The sequence below is a fragment of the Panthera uncia genome, chromosome B4, assembly GCF_023721935.1.
Source record: "Panthera uncia isolate 11264 chromosome B4, Puncia_PCG_1.0, whole genome shotgun sequence".
Taxonomy (NCBI): domain Eukaryota; kingdom Metazoa; phylum Chordata; class Mammalia; order Carnivora; family Felidae; genus Panthera; species Panthera uncia.
In genome coordinates this window covers 117,891,936-117,910,452 of record NC_064809.1, presented here as the reverse complement: position 1 = coordinate 117,910,452, position 18,517 = coordinate 117,891,936, and the positions used below count along the sequence as shown (strand labels likewise).

At 34.2% G+C, this 18,517-nt stretch overlaps 1 protein-coding gene across 2 annotated transcripts in view; it reads left to right on the top strand.

The window, feature by feature from the left end:
- Positions 1-18,517, top strand: part of BLTP3B (bridge-like lipid transfer protein family member 3B) — a 109,848-nt gene that overhangs the window by 35,171 nt on the left and 56,160 nt on the right. For both annotated transcript variants that reach the window (XM_049626144.1, XM_049626145.1), the window contains 5 exons: positions 7,470-7,632; positions 9,754-9,792; positions 10,886-10,977; positions 17,396-17,585; positions 18,160-18,300. In XM_049626144.1, the coding sequence (XP_049482101.1) occupies positions 7,470-7,632; positions 9,754-9,792; positions 10,886-10,977; positions 17,396-17,585; positions 18,160-18,300 (625 nt within the window). The remainder of the gene's footprint in view (positions 1-7,469; positions 7,633-9,753; positions 9,793-10,885; positions 10,978-17,395; positions 17,586-18,159; positions 18,301-18,517) is intronic.

Sequence of the window (18,517 nt, the reverse complement as noted above, 5' to 3'; positions counted from 1 at the left end):
AAGAAAGAAAGAAAGAAAGAAAGAAAGAAAGAAAGAAAGAAAGAAAGAAAAGGGGGGGAAGCACCTACAGGGCTCATTTAGTTAAGCGTCTTGACTTCGGCTCAGGTCAATGATCTCGTGGCTCGTGGGTGTGTGACCCACGTTGGGCTCTGTGCTGACAGCTCGGAGCCTAGAGCTTGCTTTAGATTCTGTGTCTCCCTCTTTCTCTGCTCTTCCTGCTTGTGCCATCTCTTTCTCTCTCCCTCCCTCCCTCCCTCCCTCTCTCTCTCTCTCCCTCCCTCCCTCCCTCCCTTTCTCCCTTTCTCCCTTTCTCCCTTTCTCTCTCTCTGTCTCAAAAATAAACATTAAAAAAATTTTTAATGATTATTTCTAGTTAAAACTGTAATTTGAGAAAATAATTGTCAAGTAGTACAGCCAATTACTAAGTCTAGAAGAATGGTAGAAATTGATGTGAATCTTTAATAACATGTACAATAACAGGAACCATAAACAATTTCAGGACAAAGTAAATAACTCAAGAAATGCAGATTTACTGATGAGGTTTGAAAAGAATGTCCCAGGGTTTTATTACATGATTACAAAGAGGTAGGTGTAGAAGAAGGTAGGTAAGTGGGTCAGAAAAGAGTTTATAAACTCTGATGAGATTCTTGTGAGCTGTAAGTGATTCTACCCCCCAAGTACTGTATTTAACTTGGAGATGGTACATTTCAGAAATCTGTTTCAGGTTGCTTTAGCTAATAAAACTTTATGATCTTTGTTATTATGATGTAGCTGTAGAATGGATCTGATGAAAGTTCAAATAAATCACAACTAAAATTTATAGTAACATTTATGCTTTTATAGTAAATTTATGCTTTTTGATTTATGATCTGTTGCATACCTCATGTTTTATCAAGCCAAAAAAAAGTTTTTTGAAAAATTTTAACCACTCGTTATATAAGGTTTCTGTGTTCATAATTTTATTTAACCTGTGTCTTTGTATTAATAATAACACTCCCTGAGTTTTCCTATGTATTAGGGACATTTCCTAGCATTTTACATGTTATAACTCAGTTAATCCTCAGAACAGCCCCATGAAGCAGGTATTATTATTATTATCTCCATTCCACAGATAGGGAAACTAAAACAGAGAGAGGTTGTGTAGTAAATGGCATTTTTATTACAAAGCTGGAAATCTTGACTTTTTGGGCGTTATCGCCTGTTACCTTAAGCAAATTATAAATCTTTGATTATGGACTTAACTTTGTTTTGCCATAAATGTCTACTTAGCACAGTGCTTTGCATGTAATAAATGCATAATCTAAGTCAAACACATTCTTTCCATTTGGAAATTTTATTTCTCTAGTTAGCTATTTTTGTTGTTACTACTGAAAAAACTAGTAAATGTATTTTCATGTGTTATGTGTAATTAAAGAAAATTTTGGATGAAGTAGAAGCTGTTTTCATGTTTTAAGTATGTTTTTAAATTGTTACATTGTTAAAAATAAACCATAAAATTAACCAATAAAATATATACATTCATATTAAAATTTATTTCATGCTAGGGTTGAGGGTCCGACTCTTGATTTTGGCTCACATCATGATCTCACAGTTTGTGGGATCAAGCCTGGAATCAGGCTCTTCACTTGACTGCGTGGAGCCTTTTTGGAATTCTCTTTCTCTGCCCCTGCTCCACTCACACACACACTCTGTCTCTCAAAATAAACACTTATTTATTTTGACAATACTGATGTTAGAGTGGAGGACACATGTTTATTTTAAAATAAACCACTTTGCCTGGCATAATAGTGTAGATAGTAATGAAGCTGTGTTTCTGAATTTTGAAAATAAAAAAATCAGTAAGAATTGTGCCCTAAAATTTTTATGACTTTGTTCTGTGCTGTTATACGGCTTTGATATATTCAGGTCAATCAGCTTTCTCCTTTATCCTTGTTTTGAGTCTTTGTTAACATCTGTGTTGGTTTTATATATATGTTATGTTTCATTTCTCCTACCCCTCCATTTTCAGTCAATAAATAATTATTCAGAAGTTTAATTCATTGACTTAAATTTTTACCATATTTTTAAAGTTCAGTTTTAAAATGTTTATATAACTGTTTAGAGCTTTAAATTGTTCTTTAGTGAGCAGTAGTGGTTTATTTCATATAACAGATTATTCTCTTTAGGATCAGGCCCTTCTCAATTATACTATTAAGTAGAGTAATACAATTATCTGGGGATCTCAGATGGCAATTTAGTTCAAAGAGCTGTAGCAACACTTGGAAAAAGCATAGGTAGAAAAATACCTCTTCCACGCCTTAATACTCTTTTGTGAGTTTTCATCCCTTTGTTTGCCTAGTATATACATGTAATGAAGGTCTTCTTTTCCTTTGTCAATTAAATTATGACAAATGTTGCTGAAGAATCATTCTCCTGTTTCTGTTTTTGGAAGAAACGTATTAATAAATGATTGGGAAACAGTTGTACAAAACTGAAATATATGTAAATTAATGCCTAATATGAATAATTGAAGATAAATAATTTGATATATACACACTGCTTACCCAGTATAGGGAATCAGCTTTTTAATAGCTGTGAATGTAAGTTACCAATATGTCTTCTGATTTCTATTTAAAACAGTTTAATAGATGAGCAATATTAATATGTTTTCAAGATTAACTCTATACCTTGGCTATTTTGAAGTATTATTTGGATAAACATGAACTTTTGATATTGGTTCAGTTAAAACTATAATCAATGTGTTCATGATTTAATCTAAATAGAAAGAGGGAAGGAAAAAGAGAACTGTTATTTGGATATCTGTTTTGTACCTGATGCTTTCCATATTATCTTTAGTCCTCACTAAAATTGTGTGAGGTGGTGTTATTTTCCCCATTTTATAGGTGAGCAAACTGAGGCAGAGAGGTATCACAATAAGTAGCTAAACAAGAATTCAGACTGACTTGTCTGACTTTAAGGCTCATCCTCTTTGCAGATGTTGTCCTTTTAGTACGTACTAAATTGAAGGTATAATTTCTTGTTAATGACATGTATTTTAATCTTTTCATCTTTCACTTTTACTCCTGTCAGGCCTATCTTTTGGGTTTCTGATGAACTTTTGTTTTTATAAAAATGGCATATACTTATTAGAACATTTAAACATATAGAAAAGTATAAAGATGAAGAAATCTAAAATCTTACCAACCAAAGGTACTCTTGATATTTGACATTTTCTAATGCATTTTTTACATAATTGAAATCATATTGTAATTTTGAACCTTGAATTTTCACCATAATAATATAGGCATTTTCTTTATATGGTTGGCAACACATATTACCTGATACGTATGTAGCATGATATATCATAAGTAAAGGGATTATTTCCCCTTGGGCATTTAAGTGCTTTCACTTTTTTCCTTTTGCAAATACCATTGAGATCAAGAACATTCTTGTACATAACCAGTCAGGATGTTCCTTGATTTCTCCACTAACCCTTCCCACATGCACACACACACACCCACGCATCCCATCCTGCCCACCATTAAGGACATAGAGTCAAATTTGTGTTCATGAGTTACTCAGATAGTCTTTGTCTGTCCCTTTGTCCTTCTTTTCTTCCTATCTTCCCCTTGAATATGCTTACAGTATTTTTAAAGTACAATTAGGCTCATTTGTTTAAGTTTCCTTTCAATTTTAGATGCTTCCCCTTTTCTCATTCTTTCTCATTTTGTTTTTTTATGTATATATTTACATGCTTTCCAAAGTCAAAACTATTCAAAGCCAACCCCTCCTCTTGTGTACCACATCTGCTTTCATCTACTCAGGATTCTGCTCTAGCAATTGTCTGTCCTTACTGCACCATCAGTAGTTTTCTTTTTTCTGCATTATTGTCACCAGTGTATAAGCTTGCTGAGTTTTCTCTTACCTTAATAAAAAAACAAAACCTGGTTACAACCTGGTTTCTTTCCTACCTCACTGGTTCTTCTTTTTTAATCTCCTTTATTGGTTTCTTTTACATTTCCTTGTCTTCTTAGTGGTCTCTGACCATAGTCTTTGAGCCATTTGATTTTCTGTCTTCATCTTGTAGCCACAAATATCTATAACATTGGTGATTACCAAATTTGTATCTGCAGCTACAGAATGAGATTTCAATATCTGACTACCTAATTGGCATCTCTTCTTGGATTATCTAATAGTCATCTCTTAATTAAACTGTTCAAAGCCTAAATTCTGATCCTTAATCCCAAACTTATTTTTCCCTCTTTTTCTTTACCCTGAAAAATGGCAACTCTATCCTTCCATTTACTCAGAGTAAAAACCTTGGAGTCATCCTTGACTTCATTCTGTTTAATCAGCTCCTGTTGGCTTTACCTTAGGATATATCTAGATTGTTCCCTTTCTGTCACTTCCTACTTTTCCTTCTTGATTCAAGACATATATTCTTGAAGAAGGCAACATCTTCTCTTACCTGGAGTATCGCAATAACCTCCTGTCTGGGCTGCCTGCTTCTGTCCATGTCCACCCTTTCATATATTCTCAGTGGAGTGACCCTTAAAAGTTGAAGTTTCCTATTCTAGTTAAAACCATCTCCAATAACCAATCACTTTCATTTTTACTCACAGTAAAAACCAGAGTCCTTAGAGTGGCTTTAAAGGTCCCATATGATTTGTCTCTTCCTATTTCTCTAACTTACTCCATCTGCTTTTAGTCTTGCCTTTTTGTTCATTTCCTATAGCCACATTAACCTTCTTGCTATTTCTCAGACATGCCAAGCATGTTCCCACCTCAACTTTTTTACCTTTGCTTCTCCTTGACCTAGAGCTTTCTTTTCATTAGATATTTATATAGCTACCTCCTTCACTTCCTTCAGATCTTTTTGCCCACATGTCATCTTTTCACTGAGGATTTTCCTGTCCATCCCTTTAAAAATTAAAATGTCCTCTGCTTGGCCCTGCTATCTTATTACTATATTGCTTTGTTTTTTTTCTCCGTAGTCAGAATCTGGCTTACTATATATTTAACTTATTTTTTCATTCTTTTCAGAACCCAGCCCCCTTAAGTTCCATGAAGGCAGAGATTTTTATCTGTTTTGTTCGTTGTCATATATCCATTGTCTGTTAATTTATAGGTATCAATTAAAATTTATTGAATGAATGAATGAATGAATGAATGTAATGGTTAAGGCCTTGTAGAATCAAGTCCCTTCATTGTCCTTTCAGATTTATCTTCTACTCTTCTGGCCCTCTTGTTACATTGTAGATGCTGATCTTTTTTCCGTTCTATTTTATACCATGCTCCCTCCTTCCTGAGAACCTTCCTTGGTATGTTTTATTCCCACTACTTGGAACACTCTTTCTTCCCTGACTCCCTTCTTTTCCTTGCCCAGTTAATTTCTACTCATTCTTAGATATCAGCTCAAAAGTCCCTGTTTTCAGAGAAGCTCTAGATTAAAGCCCTGTACTGTATTCTCTCTTAATCATGCTTTTTGGTGTTCTGTCTACCAGCTGAATTGAGAACTGCACAAAGGCAAGGACATCTTGAGTGTACTGCTTGTCAGTATATGTGTATGAATAGTGAATTCTCAGTAAGTAGGCATTGAATGCTCCTTTCTAGCTCTAATAGTGTGCCTTGAGGTAGTGGCAGGCCATTCCTATATGATTAGGGGTGGGAACCTATCATAGTATTAAACCAAACATGATTGGTGGTAAGTATAATATAACCTAGCATCACTGGTCAAATATGGGTTAAATATGAATTCTGCATTTCTCAGTTGACCTTCTGTGAAAAAATATGAATCCAGATAAAATATGGCTCAAAAAATTCTGGTTTAGAGTCAATGGGAAGCATGTGTATATTGATAGGTATTCTTGTTGATGTATTGGGCATAACCTGTATATCTTATTCCTTTAATATTTAGTTTCAAAAAATGGTAGAAGACTGGCTGATAACTCTTGTTACCCAGTAGTTAATTTTGTCAGTAGTTTCATTTTTGAAAAAAGCACTTCCTGGGCAGTTAGCAGTTTTTCATTTTTTAGGGCTGTTTGATTTATTTACTTTTTCATTTGAACAGTTTTTATTTAAAGTTGAATATAAGATTACTTTATTCCTTCATCTTCTCAATAGTTTCTTCTTTATATTTGCCCTTTTCCTACTTGGCGAGATTTGGCTTTATGTTCAAGGATCCTTTTGTGGTGTTTTTCTAGTTTTAGTCTAGTGATGGCCATCTTGCCAGGATGAATGCCCATATGGACAATTGTGCCATTCGCCTTCCGTCACAGTACTTGTTCAGTGTAGATGACCTGGAGTACTTTGCCAATTTGCTGACATTTGTAGTGTCTGTGCACAACCTGTAGTTCATCATCCTTTCAGATGGGCGTGAATTGAACATTGTACTTGCATCTTAGCTCTTTTATTATTACTCTTATCATCATAATTAGTTGAGATATTGGGCAAATATGTTAGTTTCTCATTATGTTTACTCATCTAAACAGTGGAAATAAAAATAGTATTGACCCTAATGGGTTATCGTGGGAATTAGATGAAGTAATAATGATTGCAAACAAAGAACGCAGTAAACCCTTGGAAAATGTCCAGTATTATTTAAAATTTTATTGTTACTTGCAATCTTTTTTCTTAGGTTTAAGAATTTTCATTTTTCATCATCGAGAATCTGTGTTCTTTAATTAGAATTTAGGGTCCACTCTCCCATGTGACTTTTGGCACTTTCATTAAGCACTCTATACTTCATTTAGTTGAACTACAGAATGGGTAAATGGTATTTGCACAGCCAATTTAGGATTATAAATAATTGGTATCTTTAAATGTCACATAGGAAACACTGAAATTGGCTGCCAAGTAGAGTTGCATGATCCTCTTTGTCAGAGACCTTTTAGAGAAAGATTTGTGTACTCTGATATATTTCTGAATGATCTGGGTTAGTTTTTAAAGGTAGGAATCTCTGGATGATTCTAAAAGGAGTACTGATAACTTCTGATATTGTTCTTGAAATGATAAATGGTGGCAACACTGATGCTACTTCTAAAGGGTCCCCTTAACCTTCTTTGTAGGTTGGTTCATAGAAGAGGAATATCTCTTTCTGCCAAGTGGTCTGTAGCAAAGTGAATATCATGTGATGTGGGATGGCTTTGAGCTATCCCCACTGCCTCACATAGTACCTGGAAATAGTAGACACTACTTAAATATTCATAAATTTGAAAGGCAGTAAGAACCAGAGTTTGATTGTATATGGGAATATGATATTCAAATGTATGCTGAAAACACTGCAGGCTTTATGTAAGAGAGCTATGGATAAGAGATCAAAACAGTAATAACGAAAATGGATCAAAAAACATGGATTAAAGTAGAGCTTGTCACTGCAGTTTTGTGTTTCTTTGTGCTGCTATTACATTTTTAATGCTCTGTATATTTGCAAGAATGACTGTGGTACAATAACTGACACTAAAATAAATGCAATATATATTCTCTTTCAGATTTACTAAAAATTTATCTCCTGACAAGATAAATCTGAGTACCCTCAAAGGAGAAGGTGAATTGAAGAATTTGGAGCTGGATGAAGAAGTGCTCCAGAATATGTTGGATTTGCCAACATGGCTTGCTATCAACAAAGTTTTTTGTAATAAAGCATCTATTAGGGTGAGATTTTGATATCTGTGGAAAGCATTTTCTATTTTCAGTTTTTATTTCATTCCTATTTCTTAAGTATTTTGTTATAGATCTATAAAAAGGCATTTTTATTAATATAATTTAAAAAGACAAATAACTATGTTTAAATAATTGCATGAATGTGTGTCTGGTGAACTTAATGAAGTCATATGCTAATATAATAGTAATTTATAGTTTAGTTTTAAAGTTTAATCCTAACATTTAAATAACATTACTGATAGTTTTTTTTAAATTTATTTTTTAATATTTTTTTATTTTTGAGAGAGAGACAGAGAGTGAGTGGGTAGGGGTAGAGAGAGAGGGAGACACAGAATCCGAAGCAGGCTCCAGGCTCTGAGCTGTCAGCACAGAGCCTGACATGAGGCTTGAACCCACAAACCGTGAAATCATGACCTGAGCCAAAGTTGGACGCTTAGCCAACTGAGCCACCCAGGCGCCCCCATTACTGGTAGTTTATTAATAAAATAATTGACTAAATTTGGCACATATTCAAAGATATTTTTTCATAATATTTGTTAATTGGGACAATTTAAATTTGTAGTAAGTAAACACAATTTCAAATAAAGACGTCAAGACACATATCTTATTCTGTACATTATACTTTTATTTGAAATTTTCTTTTCCTCATTTGTTTCTTCCTTGAGGATTTTTAAGTTTATTATTTCTCCTCATTATTATTGTTATTTTTCCTTATTAAAATTTATTCCTACTTACCTTTGAATTTAATCGTATGTCATATCACTTCTTGCCCTTAAAGACCAGGTGTTTTGAGAGTCTACTCAGTAGAAATAGTGCATGAGTAATCTGTTGCATAAAATTAAAATTAGACTCGAAAGAAAAGAGTGTGGAAAGGTTCCAATATCCTTTGATGGTCGCCTTTAATTTTTGTTATATCCTCCATAAACCCAAATATCTATAAAGATGTGATTTTTCAGTGTAAGGCATGCTTGGACATTAGTTATTTGATATTACCTACATTTTACATAAATAGCCTCGTTTGTGTATTTTTCTTGAATATCTACAAAAATATGGGTCAGAATTTTATTTTCTTTTATTTTTAATTTTTAAAAAAGATTTTATTTTTAAGTAATCTCCACACACAACATGGAGCTTGAACTCATGACTCTGAGATCAAAAGTCACATGCTCTTCTGACTGAGCCAGCCAGGTGCCCCATGGTCAGAATTTTAGAATTGAAAAAACTGTTACATGAACAGTTAAATGAACAAAACACCCATCATGCTTTGCTGGGAAATCTTAAATTATGATGTTAAGGGGTGCCTGGCTGGCTCAGTCTGTAGAGCATGTGATTTTTTAATCTCAGGGTCATGACTGCAAGTCCCACATTGGGTATGGAGCCTGAAAGAAAGAAGAAAAAGAAAGAAAGAGAGAGAGAAAGAAAGGAAGGAAGGAAGGATGAAGGGAGGGAGGGAGGGAGGGAGGGAGGAAGGAAGGAAGGAAGGAAGAAGGGAGGGAGGGAGGGAGGAAGGAAGAAAGGGAGGGAGGGAGGAAGGAAGGGGAAGGAAGGGAAAGGAAGGAAGTAAGGAAGGAGAAGAAAGAAAAGACGGAGGGAGGGAGGAAGGAAGGAAGAAAGAAGTTAACATATTTTTAAGGTCTGGAAAAAAAGAAACTTAAGAGGACCTGAAATTCTTATTTTAAAAGATAACCAAGAAAATAATGATTAGTAGTCTTTTCGTATACAAAACAGGTACATCTGATTTTAAGAGTCTGAATGAATTGCTCAGTTTATTATTTTGCAATTTGAGAAAAAAGTCATCTGATAAAATTTGGTATATCTATCACTAAATTAAGAGAGCATCTGCGTGGCATAGTCAGTTAAGTGTCTGATTCTTGATTTTGGCTCAGGTCATGATCTCACGGTCCTGATATTGAGCCCCATGTTCGGCTCTGTGCTGACAGGACAGAGCCTGCTTCTCTCTGCCCCACCCCGCTCACGCGTGGGCGCGTGGGAGTGCTCTCTAAGTAAATAAACTTTTTTTTTTTTAAAGAGAGAACATCTGTGTTGATTGCTATTTTTTAATGATTGATTTTAAAGAAAACAATTTTTGTTTTTTTAATTTTTCTTTGGTAGATCCCATGGACAAAATTGAAAACACATCCCATCTGTTTGGTGAGTTCTGACTTACCTCAGAAATAAACATTTATATATGATATGATTTAAGTACTTTGCTAATATTAATGCTTTATTTCATAGAAATATGATCTTCTGGCTTTTCCACTAATTAGCTTTCATTTTATTTGAATAGTACTTAGTTTTCTCAGCCCTTAAATGAGAAGTTTGAACTTAAAATGGGAGGGTCTTTAAATTTTCACATGTGTTATGTTGTAAGTTGGTATATTTTTATTGTATCATTTAGCTCTTTATTGATATACTATGGCAGTATTAATAACATTTAATTCATGCTTTCTGTGTTTCTGATTTTAATCATCTAGTAAATTAAATAATATGCACATTAATATACTTTTCTTTTTTAAAGAAAATTTAAGAAAGATTGGTCATTTGGTTACTTATTGATTCATTTATTCCACAAATATTTATTGAGCACCTTCCCCATTTCCTGAGGGAGCTTAATATTTTTATAGAGGAGACTGACAATGAATAAGTAAACAAATAAGATAATTTCAGATAATAAATGCTATATTAAAATAGAGAATGAAGAATGACTAAGTTTTGTTAGTGATGACTACCAAAGACATTTGATCTTCAACAAAAACTGTTATCTTGAAAGAAATTTTTTCATTATGGGAATGTCTTTCCACATTTCTTTCATATTTCATATTTTTAATTGTTATATGTCTTAAATCTCAAGTCTTAGATTGGTAAGTCCCATTCATTAATACATAATCTCATTTAGCAATTAATAATGTTATACATTCTGGGACTAGAGATTGCACTCCTCTAAAATCTATTGATTTCACCAGCATATGGCTACTTGTAGTTTTTTTCTTTCATAATCGTATATGCCCACAGCCTTTTTTTTTTTTTTTTTAAATCAGATAATAAGTTCCTTGAGAAAGGACTGAGCACATTGTTTTCTGTTTTGGTATTTGTTTGAAAGACATTTAAAGTGACTCTGCTTGCTTACTGTTTACTTTGTTCCTAAAGAAATGAAAGAGAAAATAGCATTACATAATATTTCAAAACATACATAAAATAAAATACTGTATCTAATTTTTTACATTTTTGATGTTATTTTTATTAGTCCCTGGATAAAGTAATAATGGAAATGAGTACATGTGAAGAACCACGAAATCCTAATGGCCCATCACCAATTGCAACTGCTTCAGGACAAAGGTAAGCTATTTCCATTAATCTGCATGACTGGCAAAGGGAGTCCTTTTCTTTGGTCAGCTCTGTTATCTGTAGTGATGGGACATAAAATTTCCTAATGTCAGACAATCTCTATTTCAGTCACCTTTCCCATCAAACAATTTGCAGTTTTGGTATTGTGCTGCCAAAATAGTAGAATTTATTTTTAGCCTCTTTTGTTTATTTTGCTTTCCTTGATATTAAATAGTAATGATCAACCAAAAGCTTCTATAAATCAGATAGTCTCTTAGTCTCTAAGTAGTTTTTTTGCCTATCATTTATTTATTCTGTGCATCAGTGGAACTTTTATGACTCTTAAGAGTTAAGTTGGTGCCTTAAAAAAATTATAGGCCATTTGGGTTATTCTAAAACTCATTAAATATAGAATGCTCATACTTTATAAAAATTGGATTTTGATAAATAAAAATCAGATGCTAATAAAGTAGAAGCATGAGAGCCATTTCACAAAGTTTTGCTGAAAAGTTAGATCTTAATCTTTAAAAAATTTCCCATTTATTGTATTCATTAAATTTGGATCTCATACTGTATTTCATTTCTTTAAGGCAGGATGTCTCCACTAATTTTGGGATTGTGCACCTATTCATATAAAATGTTCACATAGATTTTAATTTGATTAGTGCCTCTTCAAGTTATACAACATGGCAGCCTTAAACATTTTATAGTGTTCCAGGTTCTGTGTAAAACCAGTGTTAAACTCTTCTTTGGAATGGATGCGTATGGGGTACCTGGCTGGCTCAGTTAGTAGAAGATGCGACTCTTGATCTCAGAGTTATAAGTTTGAGCCCTACATTGGGTGTAGAGATTAATTAAAAATAAAATCTTAAAAAAATAAAATAAAATAAAAAATAGAATGAACGTACACATCAGATACACAGACACACATGCATATACATTTCCACCTTCCTCTTTCAGCATGTTTTTATAGTACTTTATAATTTTGGCTTGTGGTTAATCTACTTCAACATTTTCCAGACTTGCCTGATGGTAGCAATCACTTTGGGTGCTTATTAATCTATAGTCTCTTAGGGTCCTTTTTTTTTTTTTTTTTTTTTGAAATTAGGATTCTTGAGGTCTTAGAATGGTTATCAAGACTGTGATTATATATTTTCAACAATTCTTTATACTTATACAATTTGGGGAAACACTGATTTATTTGATTTTGTCTCTAAGAGATTAAAATACAGGGAAATTAATATTTAACAGGAGGGCCTTCTGTGTAGGACCGGTGAGTTGATAATAGTCCTATAGATTTAAAAAAAAAAATTTTTTTTTTTTTAACGTTTGTTTATTTTTGAGAGAGAGACAGAGCATGAACAGGGGAGGAGCAGAGAGAGAGGGAGACACAGAATCTGAAACAGGCTCCAGGCTCTGAGCTGTCAACACAGAGCCCGACGCGGGGCTTGAACTCACAGACCGTGAGATCATGACCTGAGCCAAAGTCGGATGCTTAACCGACCAAGTCACCCAGGCGCCCCCCAAAAAAAATTTTTTTTAATGTTTTTATTTATTTATTTTTTGAAGGAGAGAGAGAGAGAGAGAGAGAGAGACAGCATGAGTAGGGGAGGAACAGAGAGAGAGGGAGACACAGAATTCAAAGCAGGCTCCAGGCTCTAAGCTGTCAGCACAGAGCCCGATGCGGGGCTCAAACTCATGAATTGTGGGATCATGACCTGAGCCGAAGTTGGATGCCCAACAGACTGAGCCACCCAGGTGCCCTGATAATAGTCCTATAGATTAATGATCTAGCAAATTTGTAAGTTCAGAAATTTGATTTTACCGTGTCATATAGAGGAGATGTACTTCTATGTGAAGATAAATCAAACTTAGAAGAGACTTACTTGAAAACTAGAGTTTCACCTTTTAAATTTACAATGGATGACATAACCAGAAACTTGTCTACCTTAGTCATAGATTCAGGCTTCATGCCTCTAATGGTAAATCCTCCAGTAAAGTCGTAACACTTTTTATTTTATTTATTTATTTTTTAATTTTATTTTTAAAATTTGTATCCAAATTAGCATATAGTGCAACAATGATTTCAGGAGTAGATTCATTAGTGCCCCTTACCCATTTAGTCCATCCCCCCCCCCCACAACCCCTCCAGTAAACCCTCAGTTTGTTCTCCATACTTATGAGTCTCTTATGCTTTGTCTCCCTCCCTGTTTTTATATTATTTTTCTTTCCCTTCCCTTATGTTCTCTGTTTTGTCTCTTAAAGTCCTCATATGAGTGAAGTCATATGATTTTTGTCTTTTTCTAATTTCACTTAGCATAATACCCTCCAGTTCCATCCATGTGATTGCAAATGGCAGGATTTCATTCTTTTTGATTTCGAGTAATTCTCCACTGTGTGTGGTAAAAAATACCACATCATTTTTATCCATTCATCCATCGATGGACATTTGGGCTCTTTCCATACTTTGACTATTGTTGATAGTGCTGCTGTGAACATTGGGGTGCATGTGTCCCTTCAAAACAGCACACCTGTATCCCTTGGATAAATGCCTAGTAGTGCATTTGCTGGGTTGTAGGGTAGTTCTATTCTTAGTTTTTTGGGGAACCTCCATACTGTTTCCCAGAGTGGCTGCACCAGCTTGCCAAACAACTTTGGCTTCCCAAAGTTGTAACACTTTTCAATGTGCATAGGTTAGAACAGATGACATTGGATATTCCAGAGGGTGTTCCCAAATAATTACTATAGATACATTCATTCCAACTCCAGGAATATTTCTGTCTAAGTGACCAATATTTGTCCGTGGGATTAAAGCAACTTCTCCCTAGGATGCTGATGAGTTCTTCCTCTTTAGTTCTCAATTTTCTAAGCCCAAGGTAAACAACCAAAATTACCTAAGGCAAGCTAAGGACTATATAAACTATTGTACAAACACCATTTTACTTAAGGACCACAGCAACCTTTTGAAAATGTGTATAATAATAATTATTTTTAAGGTTTATTTATTTATATTTGAGAGAAAAAGAGAGCACAAGCAGGGGAGGGGCAGAGAGACGGAGACAGAATCTGAAGCAGGCTCCAGGCTTTGAGTTGTGAGCTGTCAACACAGAGCCCCACGCGGGGCTCAAACTCACTAGCAGTGAGATCATGACCTGAGCTGAAGTTGGACGCTTAACCAACTGAGCCACCTGGCGCCCCAAAATATGTATTGTTTTTATTTTACAAATGAAGATACTGAGGCTGAGTTTTTCATATGTTTTTTCACCCAGACTTTTCATAGTATTAATAAGAATATAATGCTATTAGTACTATAAATAATAGTTGTGTTTCATAAAGTATCATGAATCAAGACATGGGCTGTTTGGTTCATATGCATTATTTCATGTAGCCCACATGTAACCTCAGAGTATTACCTGATTTAAAAGGTAAGTCATTGGAGGATTAGGAAGTTTATTTACTTATTCAATGAGATAGAAAATAAGGAAGCCTAGCAGCAGGTAGAGGGGAGGGAAGTGCACGATCAATAAAGATGATAGGTTCACTTTCACGCATGTTGGCTTTAAAATGTGTGAGAAGCATCCAGATGGAAATATTTGGTGGACATCTGAATTTTTCTGAATTTCATTTTTTTCTTTTTTCTTTTTTTCAATTTTCTTTTTTCTTTTTTAAAATTTACATCCAAATTAGTTAGCATATAGTGAAACAACGATTTCAGGAGTAAATTCCTTAATGCCCCTTACCCATTTAGCCCATCCCCCCTGCCACAACCCCTCCAGTAGCCCTCAATTTGTTCTCCATATTTATGAGTCTCTTATGCTTTGTCCCCCTCCCTGTTTTTATATTATTTTTGTTTCCCTTCCCTTATGTTCATCTGTTTTGTTTCTTAAAGTCCTCATATGAGTGAAGTCATATGATTTTTGTCTTTCTCTGACTAATTCACTTAGCATAATACCCTCCAGTTCCATCCACATAGTTGCAAATGGCAAGATTTCATTCTTTTTGATTGCCGAGTAATACTCGATTGTGTGTGTGTGTGTGTGTGTGTGTGTGTGTGTGTGTGTACGTACGTATATGTATACATTTATACACCACATTTTCTTCATCCATCAATGGACATTTGGGCTCTTTCCATACTTTGGCTATTGTTGATAGTGCCGCTATAAACATGCATGTGTCCCTTCAAAACAGCATCCCTGTATCCCATGGATAAATACCTAGTAGTGCAATTGCTGGGTCGTAGGGTAGTTCTATTTTTAGTTTTTTGAGAAACCTCCATACTGTTTTCCAGAGTGGCTACACCAGCTTGCATTCCCATAACAGTCTGAAGTTCTAGTGAGAGATCTGGATAGAGATGGATTTAGGAATAATGGTCATAGTGATGATAATTGAAGTAATGTGCCATTTGGGCAAATTTTCACCACCCCTCCTGCCAAAATATATTGATAATCTACATTCCAAGCATACTGTCCTACTCATTATTCCCTTTTTCTTTTCTTTTTTTTTTTAATGTTTATTTATTTTGAGAGAGAGCATGGGCAGGGGAGGGGCAGAGAGAGAGGGAGAGAGAATTCCAAGCAGGCCCTGCATTGTCAGCACGGAGCTGGACATGGAGCTTGATCCCCATGAACTGTGAGGTCACTACCTGAGCTGAGATCAAGCATTAGATACTTAACCCAGGCACCCCATCTACTCATTATTCTCATTGTGACCTCTACTTTCCTACTTTTTTGCACTCGCTCATTCTTTTCCCTAATGTAAGATTTCCCTTTCTCCCATCTCTCCCTGAGGGAAATACATTTTTCTTTCCTGGATAGATTTCTCCCTAGTTATGAGCAATTTCTTCTACCAAGTGTAGTGATGATTCTATTTTTAAAGAACTTAATTATAGACTACCTTAATCTTTCAGTTCTTAGGGTATATGTGTTTTTCGTCTCCAAGGAACTTGCAAGCCCTAGAATACCACAACTATATTTTGGTTTCCTTATTTCCCAGCGTAGTGCACATGGTAGATGTTCAACAAATATTTGCTGAATTGAATTAGAAAATGTGAACTTTTTCTGACTTTATTCCTGAATTATGAGATTATATTGTAATTATAGTCTGTAACCTTCTTTGTGTCAAGAATTTAGCTCTCTTATTTATAGATTCCCAGTTGTCTGGATATCTGGCAACTTGAGAATAAGCAGCTTTGGATAATAATTACAATAACCTCATTTAAAGAGTAACCTTTACTCACACCTGTCAAAATGGCTAAAATCAGAAGCACAAGAAACAGGTATTTGTGAGGATGTGGAGAAAAAGGAACACTCATGCAGTGTTGGTGGGAATGCAAACTGGTGCAGCCACTCAGGAAAATAGCATGAAGGTTCCTCAAAAAATTAGAACTAGAACTACCAGATGATCCAGTAATTCTACTGGGTATTTACCCAAAGAATAAAAAAAACACTAATTTGAAAAGATAAATGCACCCCTATCTTATTGTCATATTATTTACAATAGCCAAGATATGGGAGCAGCCCAAATGTCCATCAATTGATGAATAAAGAAAAAGTGATATATGTATATGTACATTGGAATATTATTCAGCCATAAAAAAGAATGAAATCTTGCCTTTTGCAACAGCATGGATGGATCTGGAGAGTATAATACTAAGCAAGATAATTCAGAGAAAGATAAATACCATATGCGGTATTTAAGAGACCGCATATGTTGTATTCACTCATATGTGAAATTTAAGAAAGAAAACAAACGAGCAAAGGCTAAAAAAGACAAACCAAGAAACACTTTTTTAATACTTTCTTTTAAGGTTTGTTTTGAGAGAGAGAGAGGGAGAGAGAAAATCCTAATAAGGCTCCACAGTGTCAGTGTGGAGCCTGATGTGGGGCTCAAACCCATGTACCATGAGCTCATGACCTGAGCCGAAACCAAGAGTTGGACACTTAACCAAATGAGCCACACAGGTGCTCCCAGACTCTTAAGTATAGAGAACAAACTGATGGCTACCAGAGGGGTGGGGAGGAGGATGAGTAAAATAGGTGATGGAGATTAAAGAGTACATTTATCATGAGTACTGAGTAGTGTATAGAATTGTCGAGTCACTCTATTGTACACCTGAAATGAATATATTACTGTGTATTAACTGTACTGGAACTAAAATAAAAAATTTGTGTAGAGTAACGTGAAATCTTAAAGATTTTTATCATTTTGACAACATTTTTATAATTTACATGCAATCAGGTGTGGGAAACCCTAGGTCCACGGCCCTTTGAGGTTGAAAATCAGGCTAGATTATTGCTTTTACTGAAAATTTTTAAAAATAAAAATGAATAATATTATGGTCCTTTTATACACTTGTGTGAAAATATTAACAGATAAGTTATCAATGATTTATATGGGCTTTAGTGCATTATATTTTCCTTTATTTTTCCAGTGAATATGGCTTTGCTGAAAAAGTCGTTGAGGGAATTACTGTTTCTGTAAACTCCATTGTTATCCGCATTGGAGCAAAAGCTTTCAATGCATCCTTTGAACTTTCCCAGCTACGAATCTATAGTGTAAATGCAAACTGGGAACATGGAGATTTAAGATTTACTCGCATTCAAGATCCACAGAGAGGAGAGGTAAGCATTTTTTTTTTCATTCTTTGTTTAAAAAATCTTTTAGTCACTGATAAATAAAAGAGGGCATTTTAAAATAATGACTTCTTATAGTTACCCTAGATTCACATACTGCATTTACTCTTGCCTTTTAACTCTACTTTTCTATGTATTTCTCTTCGTTATTTAATTTAAAATGTGCATATTTTAGTGTTTTTATGTAATAAATCTTTCAACTTATGGAGTTAATGAGCCTCATTTTAACTTCTCAGCTATTCAGAATTGAATTTTAAATATACAAAACTAAAATCCTATTTAAGTTTTCTTGGTCACATGATTCACATGCTTTTTGTGCTTTATATCAAATTCAGAGTAAAATATTAACAGCTTTACAAATAATGAATATAATTAGGAAGATATGTTACTGAATTTGTTGCAGCTATATAATTTTTAAAAATAAAAGCATAGTGAATATATATCTAGAGTGTCATAAGAATATTAGTAAAGAGATAAATTTTATTTAGCTTTTTTGTTTTTACAGATCTACACATTTCTCATTCTGTTTCGCCTAAGTGAAGCTAATCTCTATTCTCCTTAGGTTTTGACGTTTAAAGAAATAAATTGGCAGATGATTCGAATAGAGGCAGATGCTACTCAAAGTTCACATCTTGAAATTATGTGTGCTCCTGTTCGATTAATAACCAACCAATCAAAAATCAGAGTCACACTTAAAAGAAGAGTAAGTCAATAGGGTTACTTTTTTGGTTCATGTGATAACTAGTGGAATTGAGAGGAAATTTTAAATAAGTTTTTAAGTGAAATATAGGAATACTTAAAAGCAAAATAAAAGGAAATATAGTGCCTTAAGCAGTATTTGAAAAAATCTAGTGTAATAACATTTTTCAGTCATCTACGTTTGATAGATTTTTACTTTAAAAAAAAATTTTTTTTTAACG